Source organism: Nyctereutes procyonoides, unplaced genomic scaffold, assembly GCF_905146905.1.
Source record: "Nyctereutes procyonoides isolate TBG_1078 unplaced genomic scaffold, NYPRO_anot_genome, whole genome shotgun sequence".
In the NCBI taxonomy this organism is placed as follows: Eukaryota; Metazoa; Chordata; class Mammalia; order Carnivora; family Canidae; genus Nyctereutes; species Nyctereutes procyonoides.
The window spans coordinates 50,078,263-50,100,104 of record NW_026575133.1 but is presented as its reverse complement, the minus strand read 5'-3'; the positions used below and the strand labels follow the sequence as shown (position 1 = coordinate 50,100,104).

At 49.9% G+C, this 21,842-nt stretch overlaps 1 protein-coding gene across 2 annotated transcripts; it reads left to right on the top strand.

Annotated features, from left to right (window-relative positions):
* Positions 1 to 8,072: 8,072 nt before the first annotated feature.
* PHYHIP (phytanoyl-CoA 2-hydroxylase interacting protein) lies at positions 8,073 to 21,070 on the top strand. 2 transcript variants are annotated; one of them, XM_055300265.1, is made up of 6 exons: positions 8,073 to 8,221; positions 9,845 to 9,874; positions 13,674 to 13,867; positions 15,089 to 15,263; positions 17,183 to 17,300; positions 18,979 to 21,070. In XM_055300265.1, the coding sequence occupies exons 3-6, from the start codon at positions 13,703 to 13,705 to the stop codon at positions 19,511 to 19,513; spliced, it is 993 nt and encodes a 330-aa protein (XP_055156240.1). In that variant the 5' UTR covers positions 8,073 to 8,221; positions 9,845 to 9,874; positions 13,674 to 13,702; the 3' UTR covers positions 19,514 to 21,070. The 2 variants fall into 2 exon arrangements, with proteins under 2 accessions (XP_055156240.1, XP_055156241.1); XM_055300266.1 differs by lacking the exon at positions 8,073 to 8,221 and adding an exon at positions 9,018 to 9,521.
* The last annotated feature ends 772 nt before the right edge of the window (positions 21,071 to 21,842 follow it).

Genomic DNA, 21,842 nt, shown 5'->3' with positions numbered 1-21,842 from the left:
TCGGCGGCCGCCACGACCCAACCTGGGGATTCGCGGTGGCGGAGCTTCTGGGAGCAGTGGGGTCGCGGCTCGGGACGGGGCGAGGGGCGCGGGGCTAGGGGCGCGGGGCGCGGAGCCGAGAGCGAGACCCGGGCGCGGGGCCGGGGCGCCCTGGGCCCGGCCGAGCCGCGGCTGTGGGCTCGATGGTGACCTTGGCGTGGTCACTGTACTCTGGGCTGCGGCCTCGCCCTCGCTCGGGGGTCCTTTGCCCGGACTCCTGGTAGGGTCCCGAGGTGGGGCTGCGGGCGCTGCGGAGGGCAGCTGCAGCGGGCTACCTGGGTGCCTAACTGCACGCACCCGGCTCTGGACTGCCGACCCTTGTGTGCACTCTCGTTCCAAGCCCCGAATTGAAAAATGAAGTTTGCTCCGACTGGGAGGGACGAATTTAAAGAACTTTTATGGTGACTCCGACATTAACATTAAAAAAAAAGCCTTTACTGTTCTCTCCACCCCCAAACCATGCAAAATAAATAAATAAATAAATAAATAAATAAATAAATAAATAAATAAATAAATAAATCCCACGTAACATTGCAGAAAGTTTGAGGGAAGGAAAAACAATTCTGCTACGATTCCACGTGGAGTACTACCATTAAAACTTTTGTAATATATTGCAATCCCCTTGTAGAGCTGTCCTATTGTACCACAATTTTGAAGCCCTTTTGAAATAACATTTCTTTGTTGCCGCATCAAATGAGTAATAATTCTTGGTGGCTGTGTCATGATTTGCCTATTTTCCTGTTTGGACACTTAGATTCACCACCCCCACCCCCACCCCTGCTGTTGTAAATAACGCTACAGGGAACATCTGGTGCGTTTAACCTTTTTTTCTTCTTTTGGAATCTATCCCTAGGACAACTTTTCAGACTCGTGATAACTGGCCAAAAGAAGTTGTACTTTCTTTTTGAAGTAAAGTTTTTGAGGTAGTAGATACACATGCAGAGTTTTTTGTTTTTGTTTTTTGTTTTTTTTTTTGATTGATTGATTGATGTTTAGAGCAAGACAAAGAGAATCCCAAGCAGACTCTGCACTGAGCGTTGACCCTACCCAGAGCTTGATCTCATGACTCTGAGATCATGACCTGAGCAGAAATCAAGAGTTAGATGCTTAACAAACTGAGCCACCCAGGTGCCCCAGATACACATGCAGTTTTAAGAAATAATACAGAGATCTCAAGTTTTCCCCAATAGAAACGTATCCTAAAACTATATAGTACAATATCACAACCAGGGTATTGACATTGATACAGTAGAAATAGAAAACATTTCCATCCATGCAAAGATCCCTTTTAGTTGCCTTTTAATAGCCACACCTCCCTCCCTTTCACCCACCCCTGGTAACCACTAATCTGTTCTTCACTTTATTCTTTTGTTATTTCAAAAGGGGAACTCACTCAAAAATGGAATTGTTCAGTATGTGACCTCTTGGGATAGTTTTTTTTTTTTTTAACTCAGCATAATTCCTTGAAGATTATTCAAATTGTTGCATGTATCACTAGTTCCATTTTTATTACTAAGTATCCATGGTTTGTTTAACCATTTGCTCTTTGAAGGACATCTGGGTTGTTTCCAGTTTTTGGCTATTATGAATAAAGCCCCTATGAACACATGTGTACCGGTTTTTGTACAAATGTTGTTTTCATTTCTCTGAGATAAATGCCCATGAATGCAATTATTGGGTTGAATGGTAGCTATATGCTTAGTTTTATAAGAAACTGCCTGGGGCACCTGGGTAGTTCAGAGGTTGAGCGCCTGCCTTTGGCTCAGGTCATGATCCTGGGGTCCTGGGATCCAGTCTTGCATCAGGCTTCCCCCAGAGAGCCCGCTTTTCTCTCTGCTTCTCTCTCTGAGTTGCTCATGAATAAATAAAATCTTAAAAAAAAAAAAAAAACCTCTGCCAAACTATGTCCACAATAGCTATACCATTTTGAACATGTACATTTTGTAGTTCTTTTTTTTTAATATTTTTTTCTTTATTTATTTATGATAGTCACAGAGAGAGAGAGGCAGAGACACAGGCAGAGGGAGAAGCAGGCTCCATGCACCGGGAGCCCGATGTGGGACTCGATCCCGGGTCTCCAGGATCGTGCCCTGGGCCAAAGGCAGGCGGCAAACCACTGCGCCACCCAGGGATCCCCATTTTGTAGTTCTTCATCTGTATTGCTAAATTGCTTTTGAAAAGGGCCATGCTAATACGCATCACCACTAGGAATATATATAGTATATAAAATATGTAAAATTTTGCCACATCCTTTTGAGTATGGGCTTTTAAATTTTTAAACTTTTTTTGCCAATTTCATAATACATACCTATTAAGTTGATATTTTTTGTATTGGTTTCTAACCAGACTTTTTCCAATTTCTTTTCTCTGTATTGGTTTTATGGTAACCAGACCTAACCAAAGGAAAATGCTTCCTGTCCCCTACAGAACTGACCTTCTGGCTGGAGCACTAGATGAAATTGCTTTGATTTCTCTGGGCTTTGAGGTCACGGACCTTTTAAGTATCTCCTAGGTTTTTGTTTTGTTTTGTTTTGTTTTGTTTTGAAGATTTTATCCATTTATTCATGAGAGACACACAGAGAGAGGCAGAGACACAGGCAGAGAGAGGAGCAGACTCCCTATGGGGAGCCTGATGCGGGACCCGATTTCAGGACCCTGGGATTATACCCTGAGCTAAAGGAAGACACTCAACCACTGAGCCACCCAGGCATCCCTGTTTTTTTTATTTTTTATTTTTTGACAAAGATGCTTATTCATTGTAGAAAATTTGGAAAATTTTAACAAGCACCCAGAAGAAAATGAAAGTCATCCATTTCATACTTGAAGTTTTTCTATGCATGTGCCTTTTTAAAAACTGAGGTGTTTTACATACGGCTCTATGATCTGCTTTTTTCTCTTAACAATATACTATAAACATTTTTTGAGTTATCGAATATTCTTCTAAATTAGTTTTTAGTGGCTAAATAGTACTCCACATTGTTGTCTTGCACCATAATTTCTTTAACCAGTTTCCCATTAACCAGGAACCCAGTTTCCTTCCTGCAATGCTGATTGGATTTCTGCAAAATTTTTCACCCCAACAGAACAAGAAGAGAGCAGACTTAAATCAAGACTTCTATCTTTAACATTTTGGGGCTTGCTTCCTAACCACAATTACTATAATTTCCCATTAAGAATATTCTCCATGTTCCCTCTAATTAGGCTAATATGCTTTTGGCACCATTCTCCTTTATTTTCCCTTCTTTTTTTTTGAGAGAGAGAGAGTGCGCACCTGCAGGGAGGTGGCGGGGATGGGAAGTGGGGGATAGAGAGAGAGAATCTCCAGCAGACTCTCTGCTAAGGGAAGAGCTGCAGGGTTGGCACAGGGCTTGATCTCATGACCTTGAGATCATGACCTGAGCCAAAATCAAGAGTTGGAGGCTTAACCAACTGAGCCACCCAGATGCCCTCCATGCCATTTTCTTTCTTTCTTTCTTTGCTCTAACACTTCCCTCTCTGTTTTCTTCTGAAGGGTGTACATTCTTTTATCTAGCCTCAAAAGAAACTAGTAAATCCTTACCAGCTGAACCCCATATCATTGCATCTGTGATTCTAACAGATCTCAATTGTTAGTAAAAACATTTTATTTCTATGCATTTCATGGTAAAGGTGATAATCTCATTGTTGTCTGATGACTTTATGAAATTATTCGTCAAACTCATAAGAGCAAATATAGTTTTTTTGGTCCAAATGCAGAATTTGGAAGGTGTAAACAGATTCTGTCAAAAGACTGTTTCTGTGAACTCTTGTTGGGCATTGGGAATACCAAATGAATAAGGAACTGTTTTGAATATGCATCAGTAGAATAAAAGGAATGTGTGGTATGATAATGCTATCCAAGGTCCAGCCATTACATGTTCTCTATGAGCAATTTCTCCTTTTTTTTGCATCATTTTGCAGATCATTATTTGCTAGTTCCTCCTCATCTCCTTGACCTCTAAACATTGGAGAACCCTAGGATTCAGTCGCTAGAACTCTTCCCTTTTTCTCTATACTTACTTCTTTGGCAATGGTTCAGTTTCTCAGTTTCAAACCCTGTACTGAATGCTGATGACTCCTCCGTGCTTATCTCAATATGGACCTCTCTGAATGCCAGATGTATATCTCTGCCTATCCCACACTTCCACTTGGATATCCACAAGGCATCTCAAACCTATGTCCACATCCAAACTTATGATCTCGCTCTTCAACCTACTTTGAAATGTTCCCCATCTCAGGATGTGGCAACCCCATCCCTCTAGCCATTCAACTCAAACATTTTGCAGTTATTCTTTCCTCCTGTCTTTCTCTCCTGTCATTTTTCTTTTCTTTTTTTTTTAAAGATTTTATTTATTTATTCATGAGAGACACACAGAGAAAGGCAGAGACATAGGCAGAGGGGGAAACAGGCCCCCTACAGGGAGCCCTATGTGGGACTCCATCCCAGGATTCCAGGATCACAACCTAAGCCAAAGGCAGATGCTCAATTCTTAAGCCACCCAGTCTCCCCTTCTGTCATATTTTTCATCCAGTACATCAGCTTTTCCAGGTATATCCAGAATCTTACCACTTCTCACTACATTCACTGACATGCCACCCTGAACCTGGCCACCATCTTTTTTTTTTTTTTTTTTTGCTGTGATTATTTTAATAACCTCCTGACTGGTCTCCCTGCTTCCACGTGGGTCCTGTCAGTTTGGTTGCAACATAGCATAATTAACATATTTCACATCAGGTCACGTATCTGCTCTCAACTTCCCAGAGGCTTCCCATTTAAGAGTAAAACCCAAAAAATTTAGGCTGGTCTACACAGCCCTACATAATCTGTCCCTCCACCTACCATCTCTCTGTCCTTAACTCCTACCACACACCCCTCACTCACTCAGCTCTAGCTGCACTGCTCTCCTTGCTGTATCTAGAACAATGTGGCATGCTCCCTTGTCAGGGCCTCTACATCTATTGCCTGGAATGTCCTTCCCCCATGTTATTCTGCATGACTCCTCTCCTCTCTTCAGTCAGGTTGTTTTCTATCCCAAAGTCACTTTTTTTAGAGAGAGAGGCAGAGACATAGGCAGAGGGGGAAGCAGGCTCCCTGCAGGGGACCCCGGGATCATGACCTGAGCCAAAGGCAGATGCTCAATCACTGAGCCACTCAGGTGCCCTCTCCCCAAGTCACTTTTTCAAGGAGGCTTTCTCTGATGGCATCATTAAAAATTGTAACCTCCTCATGACATTCCCCTTCCCTATTTACCGACTTAATTTTCTCCACAGCACTATCACTTAATAGACTATAAAGTTGGTTTGTCTCTCTGTCTTCCTCCCCACCAGAAAGTAAGCACCATAAGAGCAGGGACTTATTTTTTTCCTCCTCCACTACCATATTCTCACTGCCTGAAATAGTGCCTGACAGAGTCAGCACCCAATAAATTTTTGTTGAATGAACGAATGAATTCCAGTTTGTGTCGAGACCAAGTAGCAAATCCGGATATGCACTAGAGAAATAAAAGGATGGATTGTTTCTAGGTGGATTGTGCCAGTGATTTAACTTTAGCACCACTGATGTAAAAGCCATCCTAGCATTGCACATCCATATGTCTTCTCTATAGGTTCTCTATATCCAAGTTGCTTAAAGGAGTAACTGAGCAAATACTGAGTGACTGGAGGGAAGGCTTTGCAGCACAGCAGCAGTCAGTGTAAGTCTAAGTCTTGTCCTCGACATCTTGCCAGGAAGTGCCCAGTGGTATTCCATAGCTTCTATATTATACTTTTCCCCTTTCGGTATAGCTCGGTGACTACTCAGTACCATGGACTCATCCTATTAGTCCTTCTACCTCTCATTGATCTGGTGATTCTTTCTTCATTGTTCTTGGTCTTTGCCCCATGAAGTTTCTTTTTGCTCCCTCAACATTTCATCAATGTCTCTTCTCTTGCTTTTCAGTGTGCTTAAGTATAATTCAGCATTTTGCCAGTCTTAAAATTGTTAAATAGTTAAGTAAAAAACAGCTAAAAAAAAACTTGAAAAGTTCAAAGTGGTGAGGGTTGTAAGAGGTCTAAATGTAATTTCAAAACAATAAAGTAAATAAATGCTGAGAAATCCATACAGTTCTTATACACAGTCACTAGCCACTCCTGTCATTGCTAACACATGTAAACAAATAAAGTGGTTTTTATGAGCTTTCTGGATGTGTCTGTATTCATTAGCCCTTGAGATCCCCACACTTAGCTCCACCATGAAGAAATATATGTAAACATTTTGAGTCTACAAAATTCACAAACAATATTAAGACTGTAGATCTTTTTCACTTACAACCTCTATTGCCTCATTCTATATCCGTTCTGTGTCCTTCTACCATGAAGAACCCAGCCCTTGCACTCAGACCTGAATTTGAATCTAGTTTTACTTCTTATAGACTGAGTCTCATTTCCCACCAGCAGCCCCCCCTTTTTTTTAAGATTTTATTTATTTATTCATGAGAGACACAGAGGGGATGGGGCGCAGAGACACAGGCAGAGGGAGAAGCAGGCTCCATGCAGGGAGCCCGACGTGGGACTCGATCCCGGGTCTCCAGGATCACGCCCTGGGCTGAAGGCAGCGCTAAACCGCTGAGCCACCCAGGCTGCCCCCAGATTATTTTTAAATAGGTCACAGCTATCATGTCATTCATCCATAAATATTATAGTATGTATCTCTGAAGGATATTCTTTTAAGAAATAATTATAAAATATAATTATCAGAGTATCATCCCTAAATATTATCAAATACCCCCTTAGTATTTAAATTCCCCAACTGTCACATAGTTTTTTTTTTTAACAGTTTAAGTCAGTATCCAAATAAGGTACATACCCTTGAATATTTTATTGGAGATATATAATTAAGATGTGGGAAAAGTTTTGCTGTAAGAATGTCCATTTTAGTGTTATTTATAATGGAGAAAAAGTAAAATAACCATAGTAGAGTAGGGGATTGGTATGTTACCTGACAATAGAACATACACAGCAATTTAAAATAATACTGCAGAAAGACTATGTAATGAACAGAAAAGGTATTGGTAAGTGAAAAAAAATAACAGGTTATACGACCATATTTACACTTTCGTTTTTTAAAAAAGATTTTTATTTCTTTATTCATGAGAGACACAGAGAGAGAGGCAGAGACACAGGCAGAGGAAGAAGCAGGCTCCATGCAGGGAATCCGCCGCGGGACTCAATCCCGGGTCTCCAGGATCACGCCCTGGGCTGAAGGTGGCACTAAACCGCTAAGCCACCCAGGCTGCCTACACTTTCTATTTTTGTTAAAAAAAAATTTATATATATATATATATATATATATATATATATATAATATGTCTATTTCTGAATGGTGGGGGAAATGAATGATTTTAATTCTCTCTTCAGTGTTAGAGTTAAATTTTCTCATTCTTTTATAGTGATCATGTATTCCTTGTATAACAAAAAGCTATTAAAAATAAAAATGCAGCAGAAGGGCATCTTGGCGGTTGTCTGGTTTCATACAGAGTTAGTTCTATTTGGCTTGTTAAGCTTTCGTCTTACCATGTGTTTTCTCATGTGATCTGAAGAGAAGTCCTCAGAGGCAGGAAACAGCAGAAGCCCGGCCGCAGTCTGTGCCTTTACCTGAGGCTATCACACATCTCCACAAAAGCACATTCAGATAGCTGCTGTTCACCCTTGGGACACATGATCTCATGCGGACTCCGCATGCCATCCTGGGAAGGTGGGAGGCAGAGGTGTGCTAGAACACGTCTTCCTTTTAAGAGGGAAACCGAGTTGCAGAGAACCTGACTTTTTCTCACCACCCCTTGGGTTAGTTGTAGGGTCAGGTTTGGGTCCAGATGGCTGGTGCTGGCCATAACCGTGAGATTACGTTTTGCATCCTTTCAGAGTTGCAACATTTTAGTGTAGGTGTGCGAGAGGCGGGACCTGCTTATGTTTGGCCCAGGGAGTGCTTAATCCTGTCTCAGTGTAACGCACCACACTGCATTCCATGGTTCAGGATCTGACCCAACTTGCTCAGGTTCTCCACACCCATTTGGGAAGGATTGGCTTCTGCTTGTCCTTGCTTTCTGTAAAATATTTACGTTCTGTCCACTGTCACCTCCTCTACCTTTTGCCACCTGCCGATGTCTGCAGCCCCCGAGTCCTCTTGGTGAGTGTCCCTTGCACTCAGCTCATGCCTTCTATGGTACTCTGAGGCCATCAGCCAGGACCTGTGTGATCTGTCCTCCCCACCCCACCCCACACCGGGCTCCTGCTTCCACGGTCCCCTCTTGGCTGTGCTCTGTCTATATTCAAGCTAGTTCTGACTCTTCCTTCTCCAAATCTTTATGGGCACCCTGCCATTTAATTATTTCTTGTTCTCTACATGCACCTTCCTCTCCCCTAAAAAAAACAAAAAACTGTGGAATCCTTGCAGGCATTATTGACGCTATCAATAATGACGGCAATGACAACAGTTCTGATGGGTGTCTGGATCCTTCTTGTGTACCAAGCCCATAGCCTTAGTGATTTACATAATTTGTCATCCAGTATTTATCTCATTTGGCAGATGAAGAAATAGAAGCTCTGAGAGGTCGAGTAACTTGTCCAAGATCACTCAGCTAGAAAGTGATAGAACAAAAATTTTAACCATATCTGCCTGGCTGTAAAGCCCATGCTTTTCCCACACTGTGCACACTCCTTGTCACTGCTGTTGTTTGATTCAAATTTCCTTGAGTGCTCTTCACAGTGGCATCCCTGGCGTTTTCATTTGGTGGTAGAAAAGCCACTTGTCAATAAGAGCAGATAGTACTCTCTCTAGCCCAGATGGTTGGTTGGGATGAGAACACTCCAAGCTCTCTGTGTGTTTTTCCCACCCCCACTTTCTTGCCTCTACACACCCTTCTCTGCCCTACAACCTCTCTCTCTCCCCCGTCTCTTTTCCTGGGGACACCTGCGCAGCCAGAGGACTCTCCCTAGATGATTGGGGATCCCTTGGGCTGCAGGTCTAGTATCAGTTGATAGAGTTGATAAGAAAATGGAGTCATGGGTCAGCCAAAGTCCCCGAGGAGAGAATCCAGACTGAAGATGGAACCCCCTCATGCCCCCAACTGGACCCTTTCCTGTTGCAGCCCCCTTTCCCTTCCCCCAGTTAGGATCCTTGTTTTGGGCTCCCAAGCCTCTGGACTCCGCCCCACCCCTTTCCCAGCATCCTAAAGTTTAGGGGCTGCATTCAAGTGAGAGATTTCCAAATAGAGGTGTGTTGGAGGGACTTCTTTGGAGGGCAGCTTGTCCTGGAAGAACAGGGGAAAAGTGGCAGCCACCGTCCCTGACTCTGAGGACATCAGCGGAGCTTCCTGGGAGACCCTCTGCCCTTTCCCCTCCCACCAGCCCGGGCGAGCAGGGACCAAGCTTGCTTATTGTCACCTGACGCTGGGCAGCCACTGATCCCATTGGTGGAGCCAGATTCGGTCTGGCTCTCTCGTTCTTCCTCGCCTTCTCTGCCTCTCTCTCTCTCTCTCTCTCTCTCTCTCTCCACGCTGCTTTGATTTCGCTCTTGCCTCTCCTTGCGCACGGCCGGGAACATCGCCTCTCCGGGGGCAGGGGGGCAGCAGCGGTGCGCTGCGGAGCCGGGCAGGAGCTGCCTGCGGGGCATGGAAGAAGCCTCTCTGGCGGCCTCGACAGGAACGAGAGGAGCGAGCGCGCGCCGCTGCCTGTGACCCAGGCGTCGCCGCTGCCCCTCTCCCCGGGGGAGCACATCCACCCAGAGGTCTCTCCCTTTCCTCCCTTCCAGGTCGTCCTCTGCAGAGCCCAGTGGAGCCAGGTGAGTGCCCTTCCTCCCCAGAGCATCCTGCTGTCAATACTGAGAGGGACTCAGGTGGCAAGGGGCTAGTTGCTGGGGGCACCAGGGGCCTGCCACTGCCCGTGGTGCCCACCTGGACTACCAGGGCCAACGACCTTGTTCCCTGTCCCCTGTCCCCCCCAGGGCCTTGGCAGAGGGATTAACAGCTGGATCCAGTCCCTGGGGCACCACAGTTAGTCACCCCGTGACCATTCTGCTGCAGTCAGTGATGCCCACAGGGACAGCGGGGTGGGGGAAGATTTCCCCGTGGCTCGCGGGTGGCTTTTTTGGGGTGGCTTTTCTGGGTGGGTGAAGGGTGTCGGCGTGTACGGCATGGATGCACGCTTGCGAGGAGACTGGAGGTTTGCTTGCGTAGATAGTTCTGTATGCACGCACTTATGCTCTTGTGTGGGTTTCCACTGCCGTGTGGCATGTTTAGGGACATATGTTTCCTGTACACATGAGGTGCATGTGTGGAGGGATCACTTATCTGAGTAGCCTCTGGCTTATGTGGGTGGGGGCAGTGCGAGGCAGTATATTTCTGTGGTGGACACATCACTTGTCATGTGTGTGGGAGTACATGTTGAGGGAGGGAGTGCATGTAACCAAAGGTTTCTATGTGGGGAGGGCCAACTGCAGAGCAGAAACGGGGAGGTAGGTGGAAAGTGTGGGCAGACCCACGTAGGTGTGCAAACCTGTTGGCATGTGAGGGATCAGGGCTGGCAGAGTGTGGCTAGGGACAAACCACATTTTCAAAGTCCAGGTCTTTGATCTTGAAGAAGATCTGAGAGAGGATATCAGAATATGGGCAGAGGTTGACATGTGTGTGAATGTACATGTGTGTGCAAGCTGATGTATGGGTTGTACGCCATCTGTGGAGGTAGCACACGTGCATCTTGGTGCCTGTGGCTTTCTTTTTTACCCAAATATGGCTTGCGAGAAGGTGTGTGTGCATATGTGTGTGTGAGCCTGTGGACTTTAACATGTGTGGGTCTACGTGGAGGTGACAGCTTGTAGAAGGAAAACTGTGGGACATTCTTAAAACGTGGAAGGTGGTAGAGGGGGATCCCTGGGTGGCGCAGCGGTTTGGCGCCTGCCTTTGGCCCAGGGCGCGATCCTGGAGACCTGGGATCGAATCCCACATCGGGCTCCCGGTGCATGGAGCCTGCTTCTCCCTCTGCCTGTGTCTCTGCCTCTCTCTCTCTCTCTCTGTGACTATCATAAATAAAAATTAAAAAAGAAATTTAAAAAAAAAAAAAAAAAGGAAGGTGGTAGAGGTACCAGAATGCGTAGGTAAGTGCATGGGACCGAGAATGTCTGAGAAGGTATGTGCAGCCCTGTGTGGCAGGTGCGGGTGGGCACATTTGGTGCATGTGTGTATGCGTGTGCACTCATGTGCCTGCCTGAGTGTGGGTGTGTAAATGCTTGAATTGGCAGTGTGGGTGTTTCTCAGGTGCTGTCTCAACCTGTCCCTCACACCCTCACCTTCCCCACTCACCTGGCCTTAGAGAACTGGGGCTCACACCCACCCTCAGCCCACTCTGGCTTTGCTGTTCTCCAAAGTGTCATTCACGACCACTCTCCCAAGTGAGCACCGGGGAGTAACCTCAGCTCTTCTAGAACTGTAGAAAGGAGAGGATGAACCGGGTCCTGGACCCCCCCCAAACATGGCTACCCCTGTCTCTGGGGGAGACTCTAAGGAGAGGAATACTGAGGCAGGAATAGGTACCCCCCTGTGGGGTAGGCATCAACTGAATCCCGTGTGGGTGGGAGGTGGTCACTCAGGCCCTCTCTGGGGTGGGAGTGTGTCTATGTTGGTTTGTCGTGTCGGTGCACGTGTGTATGTGCATGTGGGTGCATGCATGTGTCTTCCTGGGGAGCTCCTCACTGGGAGCCCAGAGGATGGCAACTCCCCAAGTCTCCACATCTGTCCCCGTGAATTGTAAACTGGTTTATTATCATACAGTTGTTTCCCCATCCTATTCTGCTTTATTTTGGGGTGGACCAGATAGCACCCCCATGCTTGTTTACCGTAGGATTCTCTGCACACAAGCCACTGACATTTGGCTGAACTTCACAACAGGCAGGCTCATGCTTTAGGATAGGAAGCCAAGGTGAAGCAAGGGCTCAAGGGACACCCCAGAACAGGTAAAGGCCGTCACCCATATCCTTCCCCCTATGCCTGTCACTCAGGCAGCCCACGGATGAATTTAGAGGTACCAGGCTCACAACAGGCTTAACTGACAGGCAAGTGTGGGTTGGATCTTCTGGAAGCTATAAATAGAAGTACCTGCTTTCGAAGGCACAAGGTACCCTCACCCTTAGTGCCTGGGCAAAGAGAGGAGAAGAAGTTGAAGCGGGAGGAAAGGAAACAACATTCCAGAAAGCTGAGGTGTGCTGGGACGGGGCTTGAGAAAGAACTAGGAAAGCATGAGCTCCACGGGGCATTAAGCAAATGCCCAGGAGCAAGTCCAACCCACGTTCATGTTCTTGTCCCAGACACAGCCCCGCCCCTCCTGGTCCCTCCCCCACCCTGTTCCCCAGAGCTCGTGATCCAGGCCACAGTCAAGGGCAGAATCGGTTCTTCCTCGCTGAAGCACAGGTGAGTGCCAGCGGTGTGGTCCTTTCATACCTGGAAGAACAGCCTCGAGTAGAAGCCATGGGGTAAGAGAAGAGGAAGGTGAGAGAAAATGTGGTTACTTGAAAGGGAAGGATAGAAGGAAGAAAAATTAAAAAAAGAAAAAAAGAAAAATAAATGGCAATAACACCATATACACCTACGCATATACAGATGCCACACATTTCACCCACACAACATGCATACACACACACACACACACACACTTACACACTCACATGAGGGGATACAACCTTTGCTTAATGATAAAGAGCTTGGGCTCTGGAGTCAGATATGAGTTCAAATCACTGTCTAGCTGCATGACCTCTGGCATCTTAGTACCCCCCCAACCTCAGTGACCTCATCTGTAAAATGGGGATAATATTAGTCCCTACCTATTGTGAGGGTTGCAGGAGATGATGCTCAGGCAATCATCACCACATATTGGCCTGTCCTAGATGCCAAAGGTAAAAGGAATTATGCAAACGTGTCAAGCAACAGAGGATCAGCTGAAAGGAAAGAGTGATAGTTGAACAGTCACAGGTGGAAGAAGAGCTCTGGCCCACATTGCCCCCACCCACCACTGGTATATCCACATGCATCTCTGTGGTGCTTTGGACTCCCAGCCCTGAGGCTTGGTGACCCTCCCCTAGTCACCCCTAGGCTAGGAGGGAAGCCTGAACCTGAACAACCTGGCACCCTTGGCCTCTTGCCGGCCAGGGCCCTCTGCCCACCTCAACCCTCACACAGGTCTCCTCAGTGGGTGCTTCCTGCCTCTTACACCGCCTCATACGGTTCTCTCCACCCCCACCCCTTTCTCTTTTCACGCCTGCTGGCTGAGGGCCCCCCTCCTCGGCTCCATCTGCTGTGAATCTGTCCTGCCCGGCATTTGCAGCATTCCCACTGCCTCAACCACCTGTCAGGTGCCGTCTGCTCGGCAGACCCCTCTGAGGAGGGCCAAAAGCCCTGCCCCAGGGGTGGGGGACACCCCATCCCACCTTCCATCCTACCTCTCCATCTTTGCGTGCAATCTCCCCGTCAGATGGCATGAGGCAGGTGCAATCAATGGCTTCCCAAGGTTCCAGCTTGCAAGGGATGTTGGGAGCAAGACATTCCAGAAAACTCTGGTGTGGAGGAAGGGGCTAATGCTTCCTCTCCCCTCAGTCCCCACAGGAGCCAAGCCAGAGGGGAGCATGGAGCTGCTGTCCACACCCCACAGCATCGAGGTCAACAACATCACCTGTGACTCCTTCCGCATCTCCTGGTCCATGGAGAACAGTGACCTGGAGAGGGTCACCCATTACTTCATTGACCTGAACAAGAAGGAGAACAAGAACTCCAACAAGTTCAAGCATCGGGTGAGTGGAGGGGGTGCAGGGGGCATCTGGCTCATCACCTCCTTGAAGGAAGCAGGGTAATGGAATGCTTGTGGGTGATAGTCAGGAGTCAGACAGGTCTGGTCCAAACCCAGGCGGTCTTCACTGTGTAATCTTAGGAAGGTTATTGAGGCTCTCTGAGCCCAAGTCCCTTCACTGATAAAAAGGGAAGAATAATGCCAGCCCCCGCAGCTTGTGAGAGGCTTCAGTGAGGTAATGTTTGCGTAGTGTCTGGCTTGGGGCCCAGTCACCGTGAACACCATTATCGGCAGCATGACTGGGGCTTTAGACCGAGCGGGAAAACCCGAGGGGGGCCATAGACATCACACCTGGGGCTGGCGTCAAAAAGGCTACGACAAAGCCCCCAACTCAGGAAGCCGCTTTGTTGTTGACCATGTGGGCAACATGGGCTATGGGCAGGGCTGGGACCCTTTGCTCAGTCCTAAGTGACCGCTCTTGGGCCCCTGTAATCCTCTCTGCCCCTCTGGCCTCTTGGTGGCTAGGTTGACGAGAGCAACATGGGAGAGTCCTCTGCTGGCTGGGGTGTCCTTTCCCTGGGTTAAAGCGGGTGTGGGGGTGGGTGGGAAGAAGGCTCCCATCTTCTCAAGCTGGCAGAGAGGAAGGGGGAAGAGTGAGGTGGGAAGGAGCTGGTTCCCACGACGACTGCATCATGTGGGTTACTCACCCTCTCTCTCTTTGGAACTGGCTCTCCCGATCTGGGTGTCTTTTGGCAGGCCAGTTGCCACGGTGACGTGAATGTTCAACACCACCCCCTTAACCCTCCCCCCCAAAGAATAAGGCATATTTTCCCTTCCTCCCTGGCTCTCAGCATTTGCCGTTGCCGTGGAGACGGCACTGCAGTGTGCAGAGCTCTCGAAGTCTCCCTCGAAAAACGGAGGTCTCGCCGCCCTCAACTTTTCGGCCTCCGCCCCCGTGGCCTTTCTCCTTAGTTCCCAAGAGAATGGGCATCAGGGGGCGTTACGGAGGGGTGGAGGCTGGGGGGCATCTGAGCGGCTTTCCCAATGGCCACTGCTTGCTTCCACAGGAAAATGGTGGCCAGGGCACTGAGCCATTGAATCTTGGAGATCTTGGCCCTCCTCAGGCGGCATAGGGGCCATCTGGGGAGTGTGTGGCCTGGTGGAATGCCAAGGTTGGGCGTGACCCCCCAGTTTGACTCTTGGCTCTCTGCATCCCGTTTCTCAGGATGTCCCTACCAAGCTTGTGGCCAAGGCCGTGCCACTGCCCATGACAGTGAGAGGCCACTGGTTCCTGAGCCCCCGCACAGAGTACAGCGTGGCCGTGCAGACCGCCGTGAAGCAGAGTGACGGGGAGTACCTGGTGTCCGGCTGGAGCGAGACGGTCGAGTTCTGCACCGGGGGTGAGACCCTGCTGTCCCGCTGCTTTCCCACATCTGCTTGAGTTACGGTCGGTCGGGAGGGGGCTTTGTCTTAACCCAGCAGACACTTCTGAACACCTGCTGTCCCAAGGCACCATGCTTAGGCCACCAGGGAGGCACAGGTGGACGAGATTCAAACGGGCCCCCACCAAGCCCGCAGTCTGACACGTCAGCACTACTAATCATGTGGGCAATACCACTTCCATACAGTGATGGAGTTACTTTTCTGGCTTGAGGCAAGCATACTTTCTTGAATTGTGGTAAAATACACACAAACACAAAATTTCCCATTTTAACCAGTGAAAGGTTAAGTAGTATTTAAGTATGTTCACATTAGTGTGCAAATGATCTTCAGGTATTTTTCATCTTCCCAGGCTGAAGGTCTATCCCCACTGCACCACAGCTCCCCTTCCCTCCTCCCTTCAGCTTTTGGCAACCCCCATTTCATTTTCTATCTCTGTAACTTTGACTACTCTCCGTATCTCATGTGAGGAGAATCACGCAGCATTTGTCCTGTGACTGGAGCATTAGCTCCATTATTTCACTTAGCATCATATCCTCAAGGATCATCCATGTTGAGCATGTGTCACAACGTCCTTCTTTTAAGGCTGAATAACATCCCATTGTATGTATAGACCACACTTTATTTATCCATCATCGGTAGATGGATGCTCAGTAGGTAATAGTAATAATCCCATTTGCTTACTTGAGCCTCCACTTAGCCTGGGAACATGACCCCTACTCAGGGGTCCTGCAAACCCTCTTAGAATTTGGTTGGAAAATTGTGGCATGAACAAACACTGTGCTTAATGTGAACCTGGTCATGGAGGACCCAGGATCTGCCCTACAAATATTCCACTCTTCTGGTGTCCATAGTGAGAAGTGCTCCAGATCTCTCTCTGTCACAAGGAAGGGGTAGGGAACATTCTTAGCCCCGGGCCTCTGAGGCTGCTGGCTCCATCCTCTGCCAAGGCCCATGCCCTAAGTCTCCTTGAGTTACCATTCTCTTTTGAGTGGTGCTTTTTCTTAGCTCGGCTGCAAAAACCCCACTCCGGTGGTGCTCCCACTCCTTGTGGGGAAAGCCTCTTAGTTTACCCCAGAACTCCACACGTAGTGGGAGTTTAACTTAAACTGGGGAGCTGGGGATGGCTGCGGTCCAGTCCCCACCACTACTCTTGCCAAACCCAACACCCTGGCCAGGGCTGCATCAGCAAGGAGGAAAGGGCACCTTTTTCTAACTTGTACAAAATCTCTGTCTTGGCTGGCAGCAGCCCTGCCTGGGCCCGAGGGCCCCAGACTCTGGCCTTGGCCCTGGGAATGTGTCCAGTTTTACCGTCCTGTCTCCAGCCTTCCCTGCTTTTTCCGGGGTGCCGAAGCAGTCACTGCCCCAGACCCCACTCTGGCTAACCAGGCACATCAGTGTTTGCCAGGCTTCTCATGAGCCCCCCCCCCCATAATTACAACTGGCTTCCACGTGGGTGTTATGGATAGCCTCCTACCTGTGGCATTTGCCCAAAATCCTAAATCTCCTTAGGGGACCTCAAATTCTCTTCTCTCAGTCTTTCTTTTGCTTGCTGATCCTCTTCACATGAGGATGGCCAGCAATTATGGCTTCTGGGGCCCCTGGTACGACTGTCTAACTGGGCAGCCCCTGCCCCTTTCTGACTCAGAGATCTTGAGCTTCTGGCAGTGAGAGTGCAGAGGTGATAAGGACAAACAGCATCCAGCTGGGCCACGTGGCCTGTTCCTATGTGGTCCAAATTGCTGTGACTGTTTGATGTCCCCTTTTGCTCTGAGGACAGAAGTGGGCTGGCATGCTGGGTGTGCAGTGGATGAATGTTGGGTGGATGAGGCTGTGATGCCCAGCCTGGCCCTGGGCTTACCAGCCTGGATTCTTGCAGATTATGCCAAGGAGCACCTGGCCCAGCTGCAGGAGAAGGCTGAGCAGATTGCAGGCCGCATGCTCCGCTTCTCTGTCTTCTACCGCAACCACCACAAGGAGTACTTCCAGCATGCCAGGTACAGCGTGGCCCCAGCTGGGGCCACCTTCCTCCCAGGCTCTGCTTTGCCTGTTTGGCCCTGGCTGTCTGCTGTCATGCCTACCTTGTCGTTGCCAGATCCTCCCACAGAGTTCCTATAGCCTCTAATCATGGACTGGCTCTGGGGGTGCTGGCTCTGGGGGAGATGGCTGGCTGCTTGGGATTGGGCTCCAAGGAAGGAGAGGGCTCTAGGGATGGGGCTGCCTGGGGGAATCATGCTGATGGGCCTGGATGAATAAGATCTCAGGTTTGCTCCTCCTTTGGGATAGTTCCTTTCACGGGGTTTTAATGCCAAGGGCAGCCATCTCTAAAATTCAGGCCCTGGGTCCTAGGGGGAGGTGTTGAGGGGAGCACAGGATGAGAGGCTTCTGTGCATGAAGAGCTATAGTTTTCGAACTGTGCTGCAGAGCCTGGAGCCTCCAGGGAGGTGTCTCAGCATTTTAGGGGGGTATAGAGGAGCTGTCGAGAAAATTAGGGTGAGGCTTGGTGAACCCCATACCTATCATTCTACTGGAGCAGCTTCAACTTCACTGCCTATGTATAATTTCCTTTGGGGAAGAGAGAGAGGAGCCCTGTGGTCCAGAAATATTTCATCCAACTGATGATCTGATTCAACCCACTCAGCCTACAGATGGGGAGCTGAGGTGCAGAGAGCCAGTAAATCACCAATCTCCTGGGACACCCAGGACATGTCAAGGGTGAACCTGGGTCTGGGGTTGCCCATCCTCCCCAGGCCTGCTGACACCGCCCCAAGTCCATGTCCTTCTAAGGCTGGGCTAAGGCAACCTAGTGGTCTTACTGTCTTTGTCATTACATTCAGCTGGGGTGGGTGGTACTCTGGCCCTACGCCAGGGCAGCAGGAATCTAGTGGGGTCTTTGATTTTTGTACTAAAGAGAGGCAGTGAGGTGAGTGGTGAGCACACTGGCCCAGTTTAAGCTACTCTGTCAGCAAGCAAGCAAGAGACAGAAAGGGCCCATATGTGCCACGATATAAAGATGAATAAAGGCGGAGTCCCCCTGTCTTGAAAACTTCAGAGTCTATCAGGGGACAGTCCAGACAGATGGAATGTAATAAGTATGTGTGATTGCTGAGTACAATTCAGTTTCTTCACAGAGTAGGCAAAGTTCTGTTGAATACAAGTGCCTGATGCTCCTGGAAGATTTTAGAGAGGAGGCGACACCTGTGCTGGGGATGGAAGGATGATTAGGAGTTTGCCGGGCCAGGTGAAGAGAGGTGGGAAAGGCAGTCCAGGCAGAAGGAAGAGCACTACAAAGGCACAGAGGCAGGGAAATTGGGGTTCACTTGTGACTGGAGGATGATACTTGTGGGTGTGGGGGTGGTGGGAGGTGGGGTCAGGAAGACCAAATCTTGATGGCCTTGCTTTTCATGAAAGCCCCATCAAGGGCTTTTTAAGGTAGCGAATGGTGGGTTCAGACCTCTCCTCTGTGAAGAAGTGGGCTGCATCGGCTCATCTCCAGGGCTCTCCCAGCTCTTACATTCTGGAATGTTCTATTTGCGACTGGTGGAGGCGGCAGCTGGTGGGAGAGCTGGGAGCTGCACTGGCTCCCTTCTCAACCACACACAGCAGCCAAGCCTTAGCCTAGCTAACCAGAGGCATTTTCTCTTCCCTTTGGCATGATCCCCCGGGGGTGGGTAGGACCCACTGCGGGAACATGCTACAGCCCTACCTGAAGGACAACAGTGGCAGCCACGGCTCCCCCACCAGCGGCATGCTCCACGGGGTCTTCTTCAGCTGCAACACAGAGTTCAACACAGGCCAGCCACCTCAGGACTCCCCCTACGGCCGCTGGCGCTTCCAGATCCCTGCCCAGCGCCTTTTCAACCCCAGCACCAACCTCTACTTTGCGGACTTCTACTGTATGTACACAGCTTACCACTATGCCATCCTGGTGCTGGCCCCCAAGGGCTCCCTGGGGGACCGCTTCTGCCGTGACCGCCTGCCCCTCCTGGACATTGCCTGCAACAAGTTCCTGACCTGCAGCGTGGAGGATGGGGAGCTGATCTTCCGCCACGCCCAGGACCTCATCCTGGAGATCATCTATACCGAGCCTGTTGACCTGTCCCTGGGCACCCTGGGGGAGATCAGCGGGCACCAGCTCATGAGCCTATCCACTGCTGACGCCAAGAAAGACCCCAGCTGCAAGACCTGCAACATCAGTGTGGGCCGCTAGGGACTCCTGGGGAGCTGGGGGGCTAGGGAGAGACGACAGGAAGGGTGGCGATGGGTGGCATAGGTTCAGGGAGTTGGCTTTCTCTCCCTTGCCCCCCGCTCCCTCCACGCCACCACCTCCCCCTTTCCCACCCCTGGCTCTGGAGTCAACAGAGGGTGTTTCCTAGGTAGGCGTGGCCTATTCACCCCCGGTGGACTTGGAAAGGCTTCTTAGCCTCTGCAGGTTGGTGTAAGGAGGGTAGATTTCTGGAGATTTCCCCATTCCTGGTTTCCCTGTCCTGCTGTTTCTTGCTTCATCCCAGCCTCCACCTCACGGAGACTTGCAGCCTGGGGGCTCTCGCTGAGCAGCCTTGACTGGACGAAGCCCACGTGTGGCTTGCCCACCCCCAGGTGCGCTGCAGAGAGCTGCGGGGTGCTCCTCTGCAGCCCTGCCCACCCCACTCAGGGCCACTCACAGAACACCCCACCCCAATGTGCTGGCCCTGGGGGCTTCCCACTCCAGGCCTGGCCCTGTCCCCCTATACATAGTCTCCTGCACCGCTCTGCCCCCCAGCTGCTCCCTGACCCCCAGCACCCTCTTCCTGCATGGGGAGAGCTGTCCCTCCCCCCCTCCACCTGCCCTCTAGAAAGGGGCTGTCTTTCTCCTTTTGGCTTTGGGGGCTCCGGGCTGTTGGGACTTTGCCTTTCTCCTCTGGAGATGATGAATATCCCAGCGAATCTTCTCCTTTGCTCAGAGTACTGAGGTCTGCAACGGCGGCCACTGGGGTCGAGGAGGGGGAGAGAGACCCCTGAGACCCAGAGGTACCCCTTCTCTGTCCTCCAGAAGTGGGCCTCCTCGAGCCCTGAGGGGACCCAACATTGAACTAGAAGAGCCCTGGCACCCTGCCTGACTGTGCGCTTTGCTCGCTCTGCCTCGGTGCCGTGACTGCACTGTGCCCACGTGTGATCTGGACTGTGGCTCCCCTGCCACCACACCTCACGCTTGCCCACTGGCACTGTCCGCTCCCCACCGCGAGCCTTTTGGCGGAGAGCCCCTTCCCTGGGGAGTTCTTGGTGAAGTCTTCCTGGGCCTCCCAGTGTTTTCACCTATTTCCTCCTTCAGTCTGGGTCATGAGGGTAATAAGGGTGGACCCCTGAGATAAGCGGACCAGGTCGGGGTCTGATGGAGGTGTGGATGGAGGCCGATAGCTGTTTGGGGGATCATGGAGGTGACATCAGGTAGAGTGACAGCCAGATTTCCGTAATGAAGTACAGAAGGGGCCAGAAGGCCAACAAGGCCATATCTCAGTAAGAGCGCAGGTGGGACAGCTGGTCGCCTCTTATATAGCCACAGGGAGTGGTGTGGTCAGCTGTCTCTGTGGCATGGAGCAGGTCTGGGGGCCCTGTGAGATGCATGGAGGAGAGGACACGGGCCCCTAGGCCTTTTCCCCTTCTGCTGACAGCATTGCTGTGGGGGGGGGGGGTGGCCCACTGCTCTCCCTCTGTCTCCCCTGAGCTGGGGGCACACCCGCCTGTGTTGTGCTTGCGACTTGCATCAATAAACCACCATGGCCTGAGAGCCCCGACTCTCCTTGAGCTCTGGGAGGGGTGGGGTAGGAAGGTTGTACAGTCACGGAGGAACTCAACAAGGGATGTCCCCCAGGACAAGACATCTGGAACTGTCTCTGAGGGTGTTCGAAATCTTGCTGGGGTGGCAGGGCTCAGAAAGCAGAGCCATATCTCTAGCTTGGAAGGGACTTTGGAGGTCTTTTTGGTACTACCCTGCACTTTGCAGAAAGGGAAACTGAGTCCTCTTAGAGGAGAACCTGTAGCAATATGGAGACCTCACCAAGGTCCCCTGTTTGGAGCCCTTCCAATGCAGCAGCCTGCCACTGTGTCAGACCCAGATGCTACTGAATTTCCCTCCCCCAGAGCCCAAACGTCCCCTCCCCAGCAGGGCTCCTCATTTGCAGATCTGAGTCACCTCTGTGTCTATTATTATGGACTTATTAAAATTATCCTCTGCCAGAGTAGAAAAGCTCCAGAAAAATTAGAGTCACCTCAATGACACTGCCTGGCTCAGGACCAAATGAACATGTGTCATCCAGAGCTTGGGGCACAGTCTCCTGGGATCTGGGAAAGCTGAAGGGCAAACGGCCACTTCCTGAGGTCCTACTGTGGGCCAGCCATTTGACCAAGTCCTTTCACACACAGCAGCTCATGTGGTCTGCACAACGGCCCCGCTCTGTAGTGTTCCCATTTAACAGATGAAGAAACTGAGGCACAAGTTACAAGGCTTGCCCTTGTCTTACAGCTGGTAGGCAACAGTGCCTGGATTTGATTTGGAAGCT

Bases quoted from the DNA above. Each gene is read 5' to 3' on its own strand.
- PHYHIP (XM_055300265.1), top strand. From the start codon at position 13,703: ATGGAGCTGCTGTCCACACCCCACAGCATCGAGGTCAACAACATCACC. The intron at 15,264-17,182 runs GTGAGACCCTGC...GGATTCTTGCAG, and splicing joins GGTCGAGTTCTGCACCGGGG to ATTATGCCAAGGAGCACCTG. The intron at 17,301-18,978 runs GTACAGCGTGGC...GGGGGTGGGTAG, and splicing joins GAGTACTTCCAGCATGCCAG to GACCCACTGCGGGAACATGC.